At 42.2% G+C, this 22,239-nt stretch overlaps 1 protein-coding gene across 2 annotated transcripts in view; it reads left to right on the plus strand.

Moving 5' to 3' along the window:
- The window catches only part of RNF128 (ring finger protein 128), a gene marked incomplete at its 5' end in the record, with an annotated part of 98,280 nt that overhangs the window by 18,479 nt on the left and 57,562 nt on the right, over positions 1-22,239 (plus strand). Inside the window, one exon of one of the 2 annotated variants that reach the window (XM_082681840.1) lies at positions 20,391-20,883. The exons of the other annotated variant lie outside the window; for it this stretch is intronic. Within the exon in view, the coding sequence (XP_082537966.1) occupies positions 20,391-20,883 (493 nt within the window). Of the gene's footprint in view, positions 1-20,390; positions 20,884-22,239 lie in introns of those variants that run through there. 2 annotated transcript variants of the gene reach the window in all.

Below are 22,239 nucleotides of genomic sequence, written 5' to 3' on the forward strand. Positions count from 1 at the left end.
AATTTAGATCAGTGGGGTCCTAGAGCTGTGGCTGTAGATTACAAGGGTGAAAGATGGGCATGTTAATGTTTGGGCAGGGAGGGGGAGTACACTGAAGGTAATAGGTGCTGAATGACCCAAAAGTAAAACTAACCAGCCTTAAGGTTCCAAATGGAACTTCTTTAAAGTCTTAAGTCAGGTGCAAGTTGGGGCTTGAGTTAAGTGTTACATAGGTATCTGGAGGATGTTTCATGAAAATATGAAATCCTTATAAAGAATTAGCTCATGACAAAATTCTTTGGGGCCATTTTAATAAATCAAATGTTCTGGGAAATGATCTGTTTGTTATGACTAATGCTTTTAGTAAAAACTGGTAGAAACCTAGTCAAGGCCTTAGGATTTCAAAATTGCAATGATTAAATGTCTGTATGCCCCCCATTCCAGAATTGAATTAAATCCAATCTACATTTACTTGTGTATATTTTTAGCTTTTAAATGGAAATGTAAATTGAGTTCTTCTCCTCAAGCAGTCAATTCAGTGACAGAGGCTGAGGAGGAGTGTAGAATCAGTCACATAGGAGGTCTGACATTATTTTACCTCTAAAAAATGCCTACATGGACCAAATAACCATTTGTCAAATTAATTTTTCCACTGATTATTTTTATTAACCTCATACAGGATATAACCAGCATCTAAATGCTCAGTAACTTGTGTATGGTAAGATCAGCTGCAGTTGCAGGCCACAGTGGTTAATTCTGAGAAATTTAGTACCATTCCGACCATACAGGCAAATGTTCTTCGAAAATTAGTCTTGTCAAAAAGCCAGGGTATGCAAAAAGGCCATATTTACCAAAGGGCTTTGAGGAGAATTCTTGGAACAGAAGTCAGATGGAGAGAGGGGTAAGTTGCATTTTGGCTGAAGGAAGATGTGTGGTTTCTCTGACCATTTCACAAAGAACACATCCTTTCTCCCCTGAAAACTGTAGCCCTTTGGCTGAACAAGGAAAGCTTAAAGAAGGCCTAAAGAGAAATACTAGGGCTCTAACCTGATGCATATTATCACATGACATCTCCCTCACCTGGGATACAGGGGTGAGGTTAAACACTAGGGCATAAGACCCTTGGGTGCTATTCGTTCTTGTTTACATACCCATAGCCTGGGTCTAGGGATAACTCTGCAGTGACTAAGAGGTAAGCTCCTAGGGAGAGCAAGCTCTGGCTGACAATTGGGTTTTCCAACATGGGAATAGAAGAAGACATAAAAATGTGGGGTTTTTTTAATCTAACTGTTCCCAGTGCAGAACTAATATACACCATAAACTTCCTTTCATCATAGAATAAGTCCTAGCCCTTCTTCAAAATAATGAAATATTACTATATTCTATAATTCCAATTATAGAGCTTGCCAGCTTCAAGCAAGTCTAATTTAGTAAAGTTTTACTCTACTTGCAAAATAATTTGATAATGAAAGTAGAGTTCTATTTTCTTTATTCTGTATGCTTGGACTGTACTTCTGGCAATGAAAAAAGTTAAATCTAAAAGAATATCCACATTGTTCGTTTGTGAAAATTGTTTAAACTATTGGATGTCCTATTAATACGTCTCTGAAAAAAATTGATGTCCACAGCCCATTAATTCTCACTCTGTGAACACTTAAAATGTTAGTAAAGTGGTAAATACAAGATGTGTCTCCTTCAAGCAGTAATACCTTACAAATCTGTTCCTTTAGGTTTCCATTTAATGGACCTGTGCTCTTAACCTGTAATTACATTTTAAAAACATGCAGTTGTGGTGTTTTGTGGGGGTTTTTTATGACATTTATTTGGGACATTTTTATGCTATAACTTCGTATGGGAATATTTCCATTTCCTTACAGTAAGATCTTAGAGATAGTATATATTTTTAAAATATCTTCTCATAGGGCTTCCCTGGTGGCACAGTGGTTGAGAGTCCACCTGCCGATGCAGGGGACACGGGTTCGTGCCCCGGTCTGGGAAGATCCCACATGCTGCGGAGCAGCTGGGCCCATGAGCCATGGCCGCTGAGCCTGTGCGTCCGGAGCCTGTGCTCCGCAACGGGAGAGGCCACAACAGTGAGAGGCCCGCGTACCGCAAAAAAAAAAAAAAAAAAAATCTTCTCATATCACATACCCTATTTGCACTTTAGAGAAAGAAAATATTACTCAGAGTAGAAGGGTAATTCAAGGCTTTTTTGCCTTCAGCTGAACAAAAGGGCAAAAACAAAAAACCAAACAAAACCCCTATTGTCCTAAATTTACCTTCAGATAAATTTAATTACTGCATAGATTGTAGTATTCTGATTTCTGAAAGGCTAAACAGTAAAGTACCATGTTCTACTGAAATATGGAAAAATAGATAATCTAAATTCCTTTAATATGTTTGTTTTCCTGTCCTTGAGTCACTTTCACCCTTGTCTTTGACATACCACTAACATTCATAACAAAAGGAAAGCAGGGAAGACTAATATATACCACAAGACAAATCTCTAGTGCTCCAATCATTACTTTTGCACCTGTTGTTATTTTATTTTGTTAATGGTGTAAGCAACTGGATAAAACTCAGAGAACAGTAATTTCATTGAGGGAATTGACTTAAATGAATCCAGAAGAATTTTCAGTTTGATAAAAATGAAAACCTTTTTGACTCCCAGGGGTATTAAAGCTGATCTTGGCACCTTAGGGAGAAATTCATAAAGAAAATAGCCAGCTATATTCTGGCCAGTTCTATTTTTTGAGCGCCAGTTGGCACTGGGGAGAGTACAAACAATAGTCTCTAGATTTTGTCTAGTTTCATGATTTGCTTCTTCTGAAGCTATAAGCAGGAACATGTGGTCAAATAAAATGTGGCTATGTGTACAATTTATACAACCGAACTGTGTACACCCCCATTTAACTGTAAGGAAGTTGTGGGGAAGATACTTGCTGGATGGTCCATGGCTTGTTAGGAACCGGGCTGCACAGCAGGAGGTGAGAGGCGGGCGAGCAAGGGAAGCTTCGTCTGCCGCTCCCCATCCCTCCCCATTGCTTGCATTACCGCCTGAAACACCCACCCCTGTCTGGTCCATGGAAAAATTGTCTTCCATGAAACCGGTCCATCGTGCAAAAAGGTTGGGGACCGCTGCCATAGAGGATGCTGGGGGGAAGGGTAAGCTGTGACAAAGCGAGAGAGTGGCATGGACATATATACACTACCAAACGTAAAATAGATAACTAGTGGGAAGCAGCCACATAGCACAGGGAGATCAGCTCGGTGCTTTGTGACCACCTAGAGGGGTGGGATAGGGAGGGTGGGAGGGAGGGAGACGCAAGAGGGAAGAGATATAGGAACATATGTATACGTATAACTGATTCACTTTGTTATAAAGCAGAAACTAACACACCATTGTAAAGCAATTATACTCCAATAAAGATGTAAAAAAATATTTTGATCCAACAAAAATATAAAAATAATTTTTGCCGAAGAAAACACTGAATCTAAATTCCCATTCTTCTCCATAAGCAAAACACCCTCTTAATTTATAGGAACACCTGCTGATTCATAGGATTTGGTCTCAGACAAAACCTTTGTGATAGGGACCGGGCAGGAGGTAGGTAGAAATGCATCTTTGCAAACCCTGCAAAAATCTTGAATTAAAATCCACCTCTTTGGGGGCTTCCCTGGTGGTGCAGTGGTTGAGAATCTGCCTGCCAATGCAGGGGACACGGGTTCGAGCCCTGGTCTGGGAAGATCCCACATGCCACAGAGCAACTGGGCCCATGAGCCACAACTACTGAGCCTGCGCGTCTGGAGCCTGTGCTCCTCAACAAGAGAGGCCGCGATAGTGAGAGGCCCGCGCACCGTGATGAAGAGTGGCCCCTGCTTGCTGCAACTAGAGAAAGCCCTTGCACAGAAACGAAGACCCAACACAGCCAAAAATAAATTAATTAATTAACTAATTAAATTTTAAAAAAGAATCACTTATTAAAAAAAATCCACGTCTTCACAGATATCCTCTTGTGGCAGAATGATTTAGTTGGTTTGTATAATAATGTAATAATTACATAAAATATAATAATGGTAGAGTTATTTAGTTGGTTTACATATTTATGCAGCGATTACCTGACAATAAGATTACCTTCATAAAATACAGGGGGATTCTCAAGTGCATAATAAAGTTTTCATTTCTTTGGGTCTAGATAGCATTTTATTTTTTATTTTTTTATTTATTTTTGGCTGCGTTGGGTCTTCCTTGTGGTGCGTGGGCTTCTCATTGTGGTGGCTTCTCTTGTTGCAGAGCACGGCCTCTAGGCGCGTGGGCTTCAGTAGTTGTGGCTTGAATGCTCTAGAGAGCAGGCTCAGTAGTTGTGGCACACGGGCTTAGTTGCTCTGTAGCATGTGGGATCTTCCCGGACCAGGGCTCAAACCCGTGTCCCCTGCATTGGCAGGCGGATTCCCAACCACTGTGCCACCAGGGAAGCCCTAGATAACATTTTAAATCTTCCTTTTGAAACCAGCTAAGTGAGCCAGACTTATCCGTGCCAGAAAGACTCATGAATCTGTATTTAGGGTTTATTCATTGCATGTGATCATTACAGGGGAATTCCTTGTCTCAACTCACTGTACAACCTGATGACACAGCATTCTTCAATTCCAATCTTATAAAAGAAAGGCCCAGCAGAGGGCACGTTAAGCATTTTTATGACTAAACACCTTGGTACTTGTCTCAAGGATATTTAAACAGTAAGATGCTATATTGGCATCTGAAGTAAAGTTTCCAATGTCTTCTGACATCATATGGCAACTCTTTCAATTAAGAGAACACCAAGATACTCAGTCAAGTTCAGACAAATAGATTTAAATAAAACAAAAATCAATCTAATTGATTACTTTAAAACCAAGCACCTTGAAGATGTGAATAAATTCCCAGAATGAATAAAACCAGTGAGTTCATAGATCCTCTTTAGTGGTTACATGCTCATGGGAGCAAGGCGATATACAGAATATAAATATGCTAAGTTATGCCACTAAATTAATTACCTGCATGCAGCTAGTCCACTGGCAGTGTTTAAATCTCAGGCTAACTTTCTTTGATCACTCAAACTACTTCAGAGTCACCTCTTATGGGTCTGGAGGGAACACCTGCATAAAACATAAAATGAAAATGTGCTGAAAAATGCATTTCAAAGCCAACTCCAAGTGTCTTTGGTAATCTGCTCTTTTGTATTATCTACATCACTGCTTCCCATCTACTAGTATCTATAACTGAGATCTGACTCCTTTCTTAGGGGACTAATAAACAATGACCCTGAGAAAACTACACCTTCAGTATAATAATTCTGGTGTGTACCTAGCTTTAGGTGGAAAATGAAATTCAACTCAAAAAATAAAATAGTTGATTTCAATATCTGAAGGAGAAAGCCAGGAAGGCAAGAATATTGTTTACATTTTAAGAATATTATTCTTCTAATAAGAGAAAGATCATCAGAGCTTTGGTAAATGACTACTACTTTAAGCATGAATGCCCTCTATTCCTAAGTACTTGACAAACTGCAATGAACTAGAAAGTTGCTTATTGCAAGACACCATTTCCCTTACATTTTTCTCCACCTTTTTTCTGCCTACACATCTAAAATGTTACTCAACTCAGCTGTTTATTTTCCCATCACAGCATTTAAACTCTTGCTCTTCCCCCTTTCTATTTTAATAACCCTTTGCCACAGTTAGCATCATATATGTTTACATGCTACCAAAATAAATAAAAGATACTAGTTGAACAAGGCAACTGAATGTTCCACTTTTAAACAATTGTTTTGGTATTATGTAGGTAAGCCTGACTCTTGAATATGTCCTAACATCTATTCATCTGTATCTATGTTCTCTTCAAAAATTACTTTATGCACTTGAAACAATTCTTCCTATTTTTAGCTTCTTTTTTTTTTTTTTTTTTTTTTTTGTGCGGTACGCGGGCCTCTCACTGTTGTGGCCTCTCCCGCTGCGGAGCACAGGCTCCGGACGCGCAGGCCCAGCGGCCATGGCCCACGGGCCCAGCCGCTCTGTGGCACGTGGGATCCTCCCAGACCAGGGCACGAACCCGCGTCCCCCGCATCGGCAGGCTGACTCTCAACCACTGCGCCACCAGGGAAGCCCCAATTCTTCCTATTTTTAAGTGCCAGCCCTGTCTTCTTCCGTCATTATATTTAATAATTGAAATGGTAAAACTTTAGTTTCTGTAGCCTATGTAATTCAAGGGGATTTCAATTAGTCCCTTGGTTAAATCCAATACAAAAAATAAGACATTTATGGATAAAAATAGAATCTATCTAAAGAGGGGATTCTTAGTCTGGGGTCCTCGGAGATGCACAGATAGGTCATACAAGGTCTTTATGCAGCTGAAGTTTTCTTTTTTATTTGCTTATTTATTTATTTTTGGCTGCGTTGAGTCTTCATTGCTGTGCATGGGCTTCCTCTAGTTGTGGCGCGTGGGCTTTCTCTAGTTGCGGTGAGCAGGGGCTACTCTTGTTTGCGGTGCATGGGCTTCTCATTGCAGTGGCTTCTTTTGTTGTGGAGCACGGGCTCTAGGCGCATGGGCTTCAGTAGTTGTGGCTCGAGGGCTCTAGAGCGCAGGCTCAGTAGTTGTGGCGTATGGGCTTAGTTGCTCTGTGGCATGTGGGATCTTCCTGGACTAGGGCTCGAACCTGTGTCCCCTGCTTTGGCAGGTGGATGCTTAACCACTACACCACCAGGGAAGTCGTTATGCAATTTTATTACATGTTTAAGTTCATGTGATCACCACCACAGTCAAGATTCAGAACAGTTCCATCACCACATTGTTCCCTCATGTGGGCCTTTTATAGTGACACACAACTCCACCCCATACCCTCTCCTTGGCTCTGGGCAACCACTAATCTGTTCTTCATTACTACAGTTTTTCATCTCAAAGATGTTATATAAATGGGATCATACTGTATGTAATTTGGGGGGGATTGGCTTTTTTCACTCAGTAAAATTCTCTGGAGATTCATCCAGATCATTGCATATATTCATAGTTCATTCCTTTTCATTGCTGGGTAATATTCCACGGTATGGCCGTATCACAATTTGTTAACCATTCACTTATTGAAGAGCATTTGGGCTGTTTCCAGTTTCTGGCAATTATGAATAAAGCTGCTATATATATTCACATATATATATTCATATATATATGTTTTAGTGAATATAATTTTTCATTTATCTAAGATAGAAGTCCATGACTGATATTGCTGAGTCATATGGTAGTTACATGTTTAGTTTTATAAGAAACTGACAGACTGTTTTCCAAATTGGCTATACCATTTTACATTTCTCACCAACAGTGTATGTGTGTGTGATCCAGTTCCTCCACATTCTCACCATCATTTGGTGTGATCACTTTTTTTTTTAGCCATTCTGATAGGTGTGCAGTGATATCACATTGTGGTTTTAATGAACATTTCCCTAATGGCTAATAATGTTGAACATCTTTTCATGTGCTTATCCACCATGTGTATACTATTCTCTTTGGTGAAATGTCTGTTCTTGTCCCAGAAAAAAAAAAAGCATCCCAAATAGGAATGGGTTCTTTTTACATAGGAATTTGAGTAATATCAGTGGATAACAAAGTTTTACAAAAGAAAGAAATGCTGTTAAACCAGGATTTTTTTATTGGCTATCTGCTAAGACAGAAGCCATAACATTAATTCTTACTTAACCCAGTGAAGGTGTTTCTGTGGAGAATCTGGAAAATAGAATCCAGGAACAATGCTTGGCTTTTGGATAACTTGACTGTAGAGAGAATTGAGAGAATACAAATGAATGAAGAGATAAGAGAGCTTTTGGTAAGTATTAGATTCCGTCATTTCATGAACACGTTTTCTAGCGAGTACCAGTAGTGCAGATATTTTATATCCTTGGTATGCTTTTGATATATTTAAATATCATTTGTGGCCTTGTTTTATGGGTCATAGTTGTATACTCACCCAGAAAGAGAGCTGTCTACTTCAGCTCAGGCAGGGTAACAGAATTACCTATAGGCAGAACTATTACTCTCCTCCAAGAAGAGCTTGAATCAAAAACCTGCAATGACTATCCACTGCCTAATAAATCAAGACCAAATTCCTAAATACCTTTTCAAGGTCAACAAAACCCTAACCTACCTTTTCTGCCCTATCTCCTGCTACTCATCCTCTTATGCTCTCAACAAACTGAAATAATGTTTCCTAAATCCCCTCTGCTCTTTCCTGACTCTGAGCTTTTGTTTCTGCTGTATCCTTTACTGAAATATCTTCTCTCACCGTTGGTACCTATAAAAATCCCACCTATCCCTCAAGGCCCTGCTCAGACAGACGTTGCTTTCTCCATGAAATCTCCCCTAATTTCTTAAGTCAAAAGCAAACATTCCTGCCTCTATACTCACACAGGACTTTGTCCCCCTTCCCAGCACCCATCTCTCTGACCACTCTTTTGTTTAAACGCCCTGCCATTGCAATAACATGGATGAATCTCAAATGCATTTTACTAAGTGAAAGAAGTCAGACACAAAAAAACCTACATACTGAGTGATTCCATTTATATGACATTCTAGAAAAGGCAAAACCATAGGGACAGAAAACAGATGAAGAGTTGCCAAGGGTTAAGGAGGTGGGGGGCTTTGACTATAAAGGCATAGTATGTGGAATTTTGGGGGTGATGAAACTGTTTTATATCTTGATAGTGGTAGTGGCTACATGACTATATATTGAATATTTGTCAAAGTTTATGGAACTGTACACTAAAAAAAGTTTATTGTATGTAAATTATACCTTAACAAACACAGTAGAAAAAAAATCATACCAGCTAGCCAGCAAACCAACCAGCCTGCCCTCCAGTTCTTGCCGTCCACTTACTGTTTTTCAAATGTACTCTAATGTGCCAGGCTAAGAGCAGGGGCTACAAAGAAGAAAAATACATGGTCCCTCCTCTCAAGGAACTCAGTCTCTGACGGAGGAGATATGTAAGTAAATAAATGCAGCATAGCATGGAAGATACTATATATAATACATATATATGTCAGAGACAGTGGAGGTATAAAGGAGACAGTGGTCAGATGGACCTAGATTGTTGAGATCCTAGCCATCAAAGCTTAGAAATTTCTATTCTGTTCAATATACAGTGAGAAATGACATAATCATAGCTATGTTTTCAAAAGTATAAATGGCAGTAATATGAAGGATGACTTGGAGTGAGGGAGAGACTAAAAGCAGGGAAATCAATTAGAAGGCTATTTACAATAATCTGAGAGAAAATTAATATCACTTCTCTTCCCCATTAGTAGGCAATTGAGATTAGACTAGGCTTTCAACTAAAGCTTGTATTGCTTATAATCTAGATTCACATAGGCAAAAACAGAGAGGGCTCACAAAATTTTCCTTGGTACAATTTACCCCCATTAGACTAAGATACTAAATGGAGGGACCTTGTTGCAACTATCATAAGACTTTGTAGATATTAGAAGCTCTAAAAAATGTTTATTATCCTAATGAATAAATTAGAGAATATGTGAATTTTCTTTTAAATCACCGAAACTCGAAAAGAGAAAATTATAAGTCCTGTATGCCCAGTGATGCTTATTGCTTATCATTTTGTATGTCGGATGGCCCAGAGGGTCGAGGTTAGTAAAAACATTTTTTTCCCCTAAATTCAAATACTGATTGCAGTTATCAGGTGGGATTAGTCTAGCACATTTTTTTCCCAGAAAGTCTGTTTCTTCTTTGCTTGTTCACTGCTACATAACACAACTTGTAGTGACACGGCTAAGATTCTGTTAAAAAAAAAAAAAAAAGGCTGGGTAACAGCAGGCGTTATAAATCTACTTTGTTCCAGTATACTACCCTTAAGCAATTGACTGTTCCACCTGTCTCGGAACTTGAAAACCTCTGCTGAAAATGCCTTATGAGGGCATAACTGAAGGCACTGATATAAGACAGCCTGATTCTTGGAATGTGTGTGCTGAAAAGTTTTCATACTGCCTTGAATCCAAACAAACAGAAGGTCCTAAAACCATCATGGTATTGAGCCCTAAACACCTTGTAGGGCCCAAACATATGCTCTCATCGGGTCTATAAACACCTCAACCATAACCGCCTCAACAAAAGGAAAACATTTAATGAACTGGTGGGATTATTGAAGGTAAAGTTGACAAACTCTTCTTCAAACAAACAGGAGCTTCAGGCTTTCAATGTCTGCTCCCTCTCTCTTTTTTCCCCCCACAAAAAGCAAACATTGCTGAGCCACTTCATTGCCTCTGCTAAAAGGCTTTCTGTGGCTCCAGAGCTGACAGCATCTAGAATATTAAGCAGTTGTTGACTTCTGTGTCCAAACTAGTTTGTTCTGAAGGACCTGAAGTATACTGATCCTATCTGTACACAAAGTTACATAGAGACAACTTAGAAAAGAGTATACCCACCCTCTGCTAATCGGAAGATTGGCAGCTAAGGGAGAAGTGATTTTATGGATTCCTGAGTGTGCTGTGGTTCAGTGGATCTGGACATTTTTTCCTTTTGATGATTCCATTAGTGTTTTTCCTCATTAAAGTTCCTATACTTTATACTGCATGATTTGTGGTGAAGTCAAACCAAAGTAATTTTTGTAACCACAAAATACCCTTTTGGGTTTTTTTGTTTGTTTTTTAAAATTTATTTTATTTATTTTTATTTTTGGCTGCATTGGGTCTTCATTGCTGCGTGTGGGCTTCCTCTAGTTGCGGCGAGCGGGGGCTACTCTTCCTTGTGGTGCACGGGCTTCTCATTGCGGTGGCTTCTGTTGTTGTGGAGCGTGGGCTCTAGGTGTGCGGGCTTCAGTAGTTGGGGCTCGTGGGCTCCAGAGCACAGGCTCAGTAGTTCTGGCACACAGGCTTAGTTGCTCAGCGGCATGTGGGATCTTTCCGGACCAGAGCTCAAACCCGTGTCCCCTGCATTGGCAGACAGATTCCTAACCACTGCACCACCAGGGAAGCCCATAAAATACCCTATTGTTGAAGGCCCGCTTGTCTCTTGCCCGTTTCCTGAGACCAACATAACCATGACACATCTAATTCTGGTGTGACAGAACTTAATTACTATGTGAATCATGAGTGGGAGGCCAGCTAATTTCAGTTGTCTCAACTGTTTGCTAGTACCTGGTCACTTATTGCCAGATACTTGTTTACTCCAAGTTTTTGATCGATTTTGAGCCCTGGCCAGCAGCAACTAATCCTAATGCATATAGTTGGCAGCTGTGAAGTTTTGACTTTGCCCCTTGGAATACAAAGGCTGCCTTTGCCCACACTCAGGCTGACTTTAGCTTCCTAAGAGTAAACCTTGGGACTTCTCGAGTGGCACAGTGGTTAGGAATCCGCCTGCCAATGTAGGGGACACAGGTTTGATCCCTGGTCCGGGAAGATCCCACATGCTGCAGAGCAACTAAGCCTGTGCGCCACAACTACTGAGCCTGCTCTCTAGAGCCCATGAGCCACAACTACTGAGCCCACATGCTGCAACTACTGAAGCCCGCCCACCTGGAGCCTGTGCTCTGCAATGAGAAGCCACTGCAATGAGAAGCCCACGCACCACAATGAAGAGTAGCCCCCGCTCACCATAACTAGAGGAAGCCCACGCGCAGCAACAAAGACCCAACACAGCCAGAAAATAAATAAAACTTTAAAAAATAATAAATAAAGTTTCTACTCTAAAAAAAAAAGGGTATACCTTGGCCTCAGTAGGTGATTGTGATTATGTGCTACAATATAACTATGTTTATTCTTTTTTTATGATATTTAATTAATTTATTTATTTTATTTATTTATTTTTGGCTGCACTTGGTCTTTGTTGCTGCACGTGGACTTTCTCTAGTTGTGGCGAGCGAGGGCTACTCTTTGTTGCAGTGCACGGGCTTCTCATTGCTGTGGCTTCTCTTGTTGCAGAGCACGGGCTATAGGCGCGCGGACTTCAGTAGTTGTGGCACGTGGGCTCAGTAGTTGTGGCTCACAGGCTCTAGAGCACAGGCTCAGTAGTTGTGGCGTAGGAGCTTAGTTGCTCTGTGGTATGTGGGATCTTCCTGGGCCAGGGCTCGAACCCGTGTCCCCTGCATTGGCAGGCGGATTCTTAACCACTGCGCCACCAAGGAAGCCCACTATGTTTATTCTTAAACTGCTTTTCAGAAGCCCCAGCTTTACTAGGAATTATCAAATTAGGCTCCTATTAGAAAGGAATCCCATTCTGTCTGTAGGCTAAAAAAAAGCTTACTGCCCACGTGCATTTTAAAGAACTTAACCCCTCCCTAATTTAGTAAACTGATCTTATCCATGCCTGCGAGGCCCACTCCCTTCTACAGCGATTCTGTCATTTGTCCTAGGCAGTGGCAAAATCATAGATATTTATTTTAGCTACACTAGCTGATTTGGTAGGCTTTAATCTGAAGGAACACTAAGTGGTTCAATATATATCTGCACAATTTCCCATTATTATTATCCCTATTTTGTAGCTGAGAAAGAAGAAAGAGAAACTTCCTTGGTGTCACATAAGCAGTCAATGGAAAAGTTAAAAATAACAACAGAGACTGGAATGAGGGAGTTCTGTGGATCTAGTCTACTGAGTAGCACAAACGGATTGGAAGTAAACCTCAAATATGTGGCCATATCTGTAGGGCACAATTCATTAAAAACATTTTTTTCCCATTTTCCCCAAGCAATTGTTTTTCTTTCTTTTAATATACATAAATCTCTTGTGGACGCAAATTTAGTTCTTTGAAAGTTTTCATCTTACTAGAAACCTAAAAAAAAAATAAAAGGAGAGAGGAGACTGCATGAGAACAGATTAATTTCCCAAGTAGGTTGTCCTGATACTGCAGGCGAGGGTAAAAATCACTCATGTCCATCTTTCCCTCCAAGCACCTCCCCTGCCCAACTTTCCCCTGGAGCCATTGCTGCCCTCCCATGCCTTGGGCCCTTCCCCACTCTTTTTTTTTTTTTTTTTCCTTCCCCACTCTTATCCCTTTTTAGCAATCTGGGATCCCCTCAATCATCTCCCCAAACTCAAGATAGCTAATCTGATCCCTCAATAGCAATCAACTTGACGCAGCTTAAATTTTCTGCATTATCCTTATCAGTACAATTCCTTTCTGTACCAGTTTTCGTCAGTGGACAAAAAACACCCTTTCCACACATAACACACGTTCAGGCATTCCACTCCACACATGCATGGGAGTGAGTGTGTACAACTGAAGATGTAGACATTTATAAATGATGATGAAGCACTTAACAAAATGTACTTTCATAATCTCTGTTATCTAGGATTTCCAGGGCTGCTCAGCAAGAAATCAGGGCACCCTGATGAGGGGTTCTTAGTAGGTTAAATATGTTACCATATCTGGTTGAAAAACACCGAATCTTTCCACCTTGTAATAATATCCTTACTACGTGTGTGGAGAGGTAGTACAGCAGAGTGAAAATGGTATAGAATTTGGAGTCCGATATGCTCCCATGTGAATTCCAACTCTACCACTTACTAGCTGTGTGACCTTTGGCAAGATACTTCACCTTTCTGAGCCTCATTTTCCTCATCTGAAAATAATGGGCTTTTATTACTTGTTGTAAGAATCAAATGATATAATTAATACACATACAGTGTCTGGCACATAGTAAGTTCTCAATAAATATGTTTCCTTCCTACCTCTACTTTGGAAGGTAGTGTTATAAGGAGTGGAATGTTGCATAAGGAGAAGAGTGTAGTTTTGTACTAAGATGTTGGGTCAAATTCTAATCCAATCATTAGGTTATTCCCTAATGGGTGCCCTCAGCAAGTTACTTAACCTGAGCGCACGTTGCTTCTTCTGTAAGATGTAGCATATAATACTTATCTCATGGGTGTAAAGTATCTGGCCCCTAGCAGGTTCTCAATGGTAGCTATTTCTGTTACAGGTATAAGACTGTTCTTAGTTTCAGATATAGCACACCTACTGTTGTAAAGCCCCTCTCTGAAATTCTGTCTTTTCTTCGAGTGCATGAAATCTTTGTTTAAAAATATCCCCTGTTTTTTGGGCTTCCCTGGTGGCACAGTGGTTGAGAGTCCGCCTGCCGATGCAGGGAACGTGGGTTCGTGCCCCGGTCCAGGAAGATCCCACATGCCGCGGAGCGGCTGGGCCCGTGAGCCATGGCCGCTGAGCCTGCGCGTCCGGAGCCTGTGCTCCGCAACGGAAGAGGCCACAACAGTGAGAGGCCCGCGTACCGCCAAAAAAAAAAAAAAAATCCCCTGTTTTCTAATGGTTGTATACCCACTTGAGCTGACTGAGGTTTACCTGCATTTGCAAGTAACAGTATAATATTTGAAAGTATGCTGCAGCATCACATTTGGGGCTTTTTGTTCTGTTTTGTTTGGCTGCTCTCTCTCTCCACACCACCGTCATCTTCTTGCTATACAAGGGGCAACTGCCTTGAGTGGAAATTTGTTGTCATTCATTCTCTACACCTATATTGTCCAGCTGTGTGGCCACATCATCGCTTTGATGCCAGGACACTAGTTGTCTCAGATGGTGCTTTACCATTTAATGGTAAGAAGCCAGATGTGGTGTCTCATTTCCTGCAGACATATTAAAGGCTGAACACTATGGCCCATCTCTGCACCACCGCAGAAACTCAGTATGATCGGAAACTTAATCGGCCATGGTGGTACCCTGCTGTTGCTTCTGCAGGATGCTGCTCTGTTTACCAGTTCATCATTAGATAGTGCACTGCTTAGGGCAACTTTCAGTTCAGTGTTGCTGATATAAATATTTGGCAAGGCTAGCCTTTGTGGTAGGATTTGAGGAATTCAAAAAGCCTCCTGGCCCAAATATATCTCTGTCACTGGTCACAGTGCCTGAAATGCATGCAAGAAACATTTCACATGAACTTTCCTTCTTGGGTATAAGGCAATGTTAGAATGCAAATACCACTCTCTAAAGGGAAGATACTGAGTCATTATCGGCTATTAATACTCAGAGTCAGAAGTGCATTGGAATCCTGATTCTGTTACTAGCTGTATGAGCTTAGGGGGTTGCTAATTCTCTCTGAGCCAGTTTCCTCTTCTGAAAATGGGGATAATAATGGATGGTTGTGAGAATTTAATGAGAGAATGCATGTAAAGAACATAGTAAATGCTCAATGAACAATAGCTGTTATTAGCCTTAGGGACAGCAGGGCTCTGAAGGAATACATTTAGGACCTGGTAAATTTGGTTTGAGGGTCAGGAATAAGGTGAAGTCTGGTACCAGGAAACTGCTCACAGCAAAGGCCCTGGTGGAGTGGTGATATTACAGCTGGGGAATAGCATGGAAACTCTGGGGACCTGGGGTTGGAAGAGTTGGGTGGGAGGAAGAGGAAAGACTGAAGCAAAATCACACTGCATTTCCATGAACCTTCCAATAAGAAAAGCGCAGTACTACTCAGGATGCGAGGCTTTGTGAGGTAGTAAGCTCTGACACTGGGAGTGTTCAAGCAGAGGCTGAGTGCTGGCTACCCTCAGGATACTCAGGGCTTCTCAAACTTATATTTACATACAAATCACCTGGGAATCTTGTTTAAATGCAGGTTCTGATTCAGCAAGTCTGGGTGGGACCTGAGATTCTTCATTTCTCATGAGCTTGCTGACAGTGCTGATGCTTCCGATCAACAGATGTCATCCTTAGTAGCGAGGCTCTGTTGCAGTTTGAAGAGAAATCACAGTGAGACAGAGGGATATGGTTAGGGAAAGCCAGAGAGTTACCCGGACAAGGCTCCATAAAGTAGGAGCACTCTGATGCAGTCATGATCTACAGGCTGGTTCTTAGCTTTGTAAGCTTTGAAATTTGATTGGTAGTATTGGCAGAGCCTGGGCTCCTGGGGACTGACTCACAATTAAACAAATTCACGAGACCAGTATATAAGCCAGAATGCCAACTGATTAATTTATTATGAGAAGTATAACTTCCAGTGGAACAGATACTAGTGTTTGCTGATCAGAGAATTACCTCCCTGTAGGCATATTTACAGGAGGAGCTAAATGATGAAAAGAAGGTCGCTTGGTGAGGAGGAGCTCATAGCAAGGGGAGTTCATAGGATGATTTTAATGGTTCATGTCATCAAGCTATGATAGTCTGATACCTTCATCTCCACTACTGGTCTAGACCTCCAGATAGTGCTGAGGGTGTTAGCCTCCATAACAGTCTCTCTGCCTCCTGTCTTGCCCTCATACAATCCAGATTATCTATGTAAGCCTAGGTCGATACTATCATTTGTTTGATCCACTGATTTCAATATAAATTCACAACCTAAACTCATCATTACAAAAAGTTTAAAATATAGAGAAAAGTTGAAAAATATTACAGCGAGCGCCTATATACCCACCATCTAGATTCAACAATTGTTATCATTTCGCCATATTTACTTTATGTATCTGTGTGTGCACATGTGCATTGAGCCCACACTCTTTAACATAGATTTCTAAACTCTTCATGTTCTGGCATAACCCACTTGACCTGCTTCACTCCCCTGGGCTCCCCCTTTGCTCCCCCAGACATGCCTAACTATTGAATGTTAGTTCCCTGAATGTTCGCTGGTGTTCTCATGTATTGCCTATTGCCTATGCCTGAATATCCTTACTTTCTATTTTCTTGATTAGCTCTATTTGTTCGCAAAGAGAGCCACGCCCATGTTGCCATAGCACCCTATGCTCTTCTCAGTGATAACATGTATTACACTATACTGTTATTGTGTGTTTGCCTCTTTGACTTTCCTACTAAACTATGAACTCCTTGAGGGCAGGGACTGTTTCGTTTGTCTCTGTATACCTGCACCTCTCAAGTGTCTTGAGCTTAGTAGGTGTTCAGTAATCAGAAAATCCAACTACCTGCTGGACAGTTCTACCTAGTTACATCATGGGTACCTTGAATTCAACTTGTCTAAACTGAACTCATTTCTCCTCCTACCCACTCTACACATTTAAAACCCTCCTCCTAATTAAATGCCATTCAGTCTTCCAAGCCAAAAGCTTCAGAGCAATCCCTAACTCTTCCCTCTCATTCATCCTCCAAACAAGTCCTGTTGATTCTATATCCAAAATACATTACCAATCTGTCCATTTCTCTTTATCTCCACTACCAATTTAGTCCAAGCCACCTTCATTTCTCACCTGGAGCACTGCCAACAATCCTGTATCTGGGCTCCCTGCTTCTACTCTTGTCTCCTCCAATTTTTATTCACAGAGAAGCATAATGATCACTAAAATTCAGATCTGATTTTATTACTCCCTGCTTAAACCCTGATTATATTACTCCTTGCTTTTGGATTAAGTCCAAACTCCTTAGCTTTACCCAAAGGACTCTCAAGAACTGACCCCTTTGTCCCTCTATAACTTTATCTCTTGTACTCTGGGTTCCAAACACTTGGTGTTTATAGAGCCTGTAGTATTTGTTGTTTCTCAACATTTTCAGTTTCATGCCTCAGTGCCTTTTCTTGTATTGTTCTCTGTCTAGAAAGGCTAACACTCTCAAAGTCAGCACAGGTGTAACCTCCTCTGGGAAGCTTTTTCTTACTTACCAGTCTGGGTTAGTTCCTCTTCCCTAACACCCACTACTGCCCTATGCATACCTCTAGTGTAGCTCTTATACTATATACATCAGCACTCTCTCTATATATATATTACAATTATCAGCTTGTTTGTCTCATCAAAGGTAATTTATGAGCTTTTTGAGAGCAGAGTTAATGTCTTATTTTGTTTTAACCCAATGCTTAGCCCATGATTGGCATATAGTAGATTGCAATAAATATTTAAGAAAGAATGAATATTAACAAATGTCTCTCCAAACTTCATTTTTGTAAATATCTTATAAAAGATCTCTTTTCTTTTAAACACATTGTTTCTTCAAAGTACAACATAGTTGACTGTCATGCAGGTTTTATATGTATATATTTTCTGCCGCACAGCGCGGCATGTGGGATCTTAGTTCCCCGACCAGGGATCAAACCCACACACCCTGCATTGGAAGTGCGGAGTCTTAACCACTGGACCGCCAGGGAAGTCCAAATCATGCAGGTAATATTGATTGAATATTGAGTGTTCTTCACCAGCAATTTCAGACAATTTCTGGAACTGTACCATTTCTTTTTTATATATAAATTTATTTATTTTTGGCTACGTTGGGTCTTCGTTGCTGCGTGCGGGCTTTCTCTAGTTGCAGTGAGCAGGGGCTACTCTTTGTTGCAGTGCGCGGGCTTCTCATTGCTGTGGCTTCTCTTATTGCGGAGCATGGGCTCTAGGCACATGGGCTTCAGTAGTTGTGGCACGTGGGCTCAGTAGTTGTGGCTCGCAGGCTCTAGAGCGCAGGCTCAGTAGTTGTGGCACACGGGCTTAGTTGCTCTGCGACATGTGGGATCTTCCCGGACCAGGGCTCGAACCCGTGTCCCCTGCATTGGCAGGCGGATTCTTAACCACTTCGCCACCAGGGAAGTCCCGTACCATTTCTTTAGATGACAGATGCTACCCTTTTATTTTCCCCTAGGTAATTTTTATCTAAGAGATTAACATCATCAGTAGTTGGGGGTGCCATGCTATTGGTCCCATATACCTCCCTTGACCTCTAAGTCCCTTTCAACACCTACGATTCATGTTTCACAAAATTGCCCATTCATTTGGATTCTAGGTGCTGCTTGGTTATGGTATTAATTTTCCGCTAGGTTTCTCTCAAGCCATAAGAGCATCACGTGCAGGATTGTCCCATGCTTAATCTTTGCAAATAATATTGATTAAATAAATGTTGGGCCAGGGGAGTGGAATGATTGATTAGGAATTTAACAAATGTTGGGCTGGATAAAGTAAATTATATTTATTTGAACTGAAAAAAATGGCTAAAAGTAAACATCCTGAACATTACTTTCTCTGATTATTACCTCAAAGTAACAACCTTAATATTATTTTAAAAGTATTGGGTCCCTGAATCTGTTTAATAATAATAGTATTTAACAGATATAATTTTTACACTCTGCTAAGCACTGTTCTAAGTGCTTTATATGTATGAACTCATTTAATCATATAGACTACTCTATGGGGTAGGTACTATTATTATCCCCATTTTACAGATGATGAGGAAACTGTGGCACAGAGAAGTAATTTCCCCAAGGCCAAAAGTTATCCATAACTGTCAGACACCAGAAGTATTAATTCAGTTTAATCTATGCATATTTATTGAGCACCTACTAAATGTAACAACTGACAGGGTAGATAAAAAATTGTACACTTAAAGTAAGGAGAAATCTTAACGCAATAGTGCTGTGAGTGAATTGTCAAGGTGAGTCAGGCTCTTTTTTAGTTAGTGGGAGATGGAGAAAGATTGTTGAGGTCGTGAATGGCGCAGACATATCTGTTTGGGTAAGTCTGGTTTGCGGAAAATGGAAGAAAAGAGGCTTAGTTTTGAGGAGTATGAAAATGGTCATTCCTTTTTGAGGGCTAAGATTACTTTTAGAAGGGGCATCTGATGCAGTATATTTAGTATGAGGTAAGGGTAAGAAGGAAATACATAGGTATGACGCTTGTTTAGAGAAGGAAAGGAAAAAGTTTAAAATTTCAGATCTGCACTTTTTAGAAGTACTTTCGCATTCTGGCACCTTAAGCCAGAAATGCCCCGCAGGCAAACGTTACGAGGGAAAAATATATTCTTGCAATTCAAAAGGGACTCAAATCCTACCAACAAGCGTTTCTGTTCTCTGTTTCCATAGTTCCTCGCCTGTCCACTTTTCATACAACGACTTGACACACCTGACCACACAGCCTCCGATCCTATTCTAATGCCTGCCCATCCTGTTACCCTTTTTTTTTAAATTTATTTAGTCTATTTATTTTGGCTGCTTTTGTTCTTTGGTGTGGTGCACGGGCTTCTCATTGTGGTGGCTTCTCTTGTTGTGGAGCACGGGCTTCAGTAGTTGTAGCTCGCGGGGTTGGTTGCCCCGCGGCATGAGGGATCTTCCCGGACCAGGGCTCGAACCACTGTTCCCTGCATTGGCAGGCAGATTCTTAACCACTGCGCCACCAGGGAAGCCCCCTGTTACCCTTTTAAAAGGCGGATCCCGCAGTGTCCTTTCCTCCCTCCCAGCCGCCTCCACCCCCAGTCGGCTGGGCGGAGCTTCACGCTAAAGCCCCGGAGCCCGACGCGGCCAAGGCAGTAGCAGAGAGGACTGAAGCTCCGAAGAGCTGCATCTGCGGCAACATCTCCAGCGACGTTACGTGCCTCTCGGCTTCTACCCAGCCCGCCGCGCGTGCCAGTCTCTCCCCGCCCCCTCCCCACCTGGCGCGCACCTGGCCAAGGCCGGGGTCCCACCGAGAGCCGGGAAGGCGCGTGCCAGGGGCCCTAGGGAAGCGCAGAGCGCGCGCGCCATGGGGCCGCCGCCCGGGGCCGGGGTCTCCTGCCGCGGTGGCTGCGGCTTTTCCCGATTGCTGGCCTGGTGCTTCCTGCTGGCTCTGAGTCCGCAAGCCCCCGGTTCTCGGGGAGCCGAAGCAGTGTGGACCGCGTACCTCAACGTGTCCTGGCGGGTTCCGCACACCGGAGTGAACCGCACCGTGTGGGAGCTGAGCGAGGAGGGCGTGTACGGCCAGGATTCGCCGCTCGAGCCAGTGGCTGGGGTCCTGGTACCGCCCGACGGACCAGGGGCGCTGAACGCCTGTAACCCGCACACGAATTTCACGGTGCCCACGGTCCCGGGGGACTGGGGCAGCAGCGTGCAAGTCTCTTGGTTGGCCCTCATCCAGCGCGGCGGGGGTTGCACCTTCGCAGACAAGATCCATCTGGCTTACGAGAGAGGGGCGTCTGGAGCCGTCATCTTTAACTTCCCGGGGACCCGCAATGAGGTCATCCCCATGTCTCACCCGGGTGAGTGCCGCTACCGAATTGCGCGCCATGAAACCCCTGCCAAGGCCATTTTCCCTTATTTTCCTCAGTGTGATCTTCCCCCTATCCCCTTGCTCCGAAGGAAAACGAGTGTCCTTTCTGTCCCCATCGAGTGAGGGCAGGGTCCTCTCTTCCCCGAGATTCACCCTGCGTCGGGGGTTTGGGCAGAAAAATCCTTTAGAATTTGCCTCTCTGGTGAAAAACGGTGAAAACAGAGTGAGGAGGCTGGCAACTCGAGAAGGACTGTTTGGGTTCTTTGCGTCGTCTTTTCCTGCTGTTTCACGAGGGTGGTTTGCATTGGATTAATTAGTTGGTGGTGGGCATTGGCTTTGAAATGACTGGGAAGAAGCCTACCCGAGAAGCCTGCCTGGAAATCCCTTCCTCAGTCTTGTCCTGATTAACAGCCTCAGGCCCGCAGCAGATTTTTTCCCTCCTCTCTCACTGTTTTCTCTGCATGTTTCCTAGTATCAGGTACAAGATTGTGTTACTGTGCCCTGTTAACCTCATTCCAGTTTTGGTGGAAACTTTGCTCAGCTGTTGGGTTCTTCTCTGCCCAGGGGTCTCAGGTCCCAAGTGATTTTTGGTATCAGTGCTTTCCTTTGCATTTGAAAAAATCTGATTTAGGATATTGAGTGGCAAAACAGGTGATTAGTGTTATTAAAGAAGAAGAGGTTTCTGCATGAGACTAACAAAGGCCTAGGCTTTGGAAAATGTAATCCAGGTAGGTCTTAAATTTGTACAGATGAGGTGGATTACTGTTTTTCCCTCTTCAGTTATCCTTCCAGAAACCTTCTCCCTATTTGTGATTAGGTGTCCATACCATATGTACATAGTGATCCTAGGCCCCAAAAGACAAAGAAAAAAAAATTGGGGGAGGAAAAGGCAGAGACACGTAATAGTAGTAGCAGTATATCATAGTTGTTGAGAGCTGGGCCTCAAGTCAGACCTTGGTTAAATTCCGGCTCCATTGCTTACTAGTCCTGTGACCTTGAGCAACTTATCTGAAGTCTGGCCTGGATTCCCTCAATCAAATGGGAAAGAACTAAGAATGAACCACTCCCACAGGTTTGCCTTGAGGATGAAATGAAATAATGATGGGAAAGAGTTTAACACATCATCCTTCTCTGTAAAGGTTAGGTGATAGGATCAGCTTTTCAGAGTTGTTGGAGAGATGAATCTGCTTGTTTAGCTACTGGAGATTCTGTGTTTTTCCTAAAACAGTATGTCTGGCCCTGTCTAGAGAGCACTTGCACTGCGTGGCTGGGTGGTATAATGGAAAGAGCACTGAACTGGAACTTAGGAGATTTTAGCTCTTTTAGTCCCTTCTCTGCCTCTACC

Source organism: Grampus griseus (genome assembly GCF_964374135.1).
Source record: "Grampus griseus genome assembly, chromosome: X".
NCBI lineage: Eukaryota > Metazoa > Chordata > Mammalia > Artiodactyla > Delphinidae > Grampus > Grampus griseus.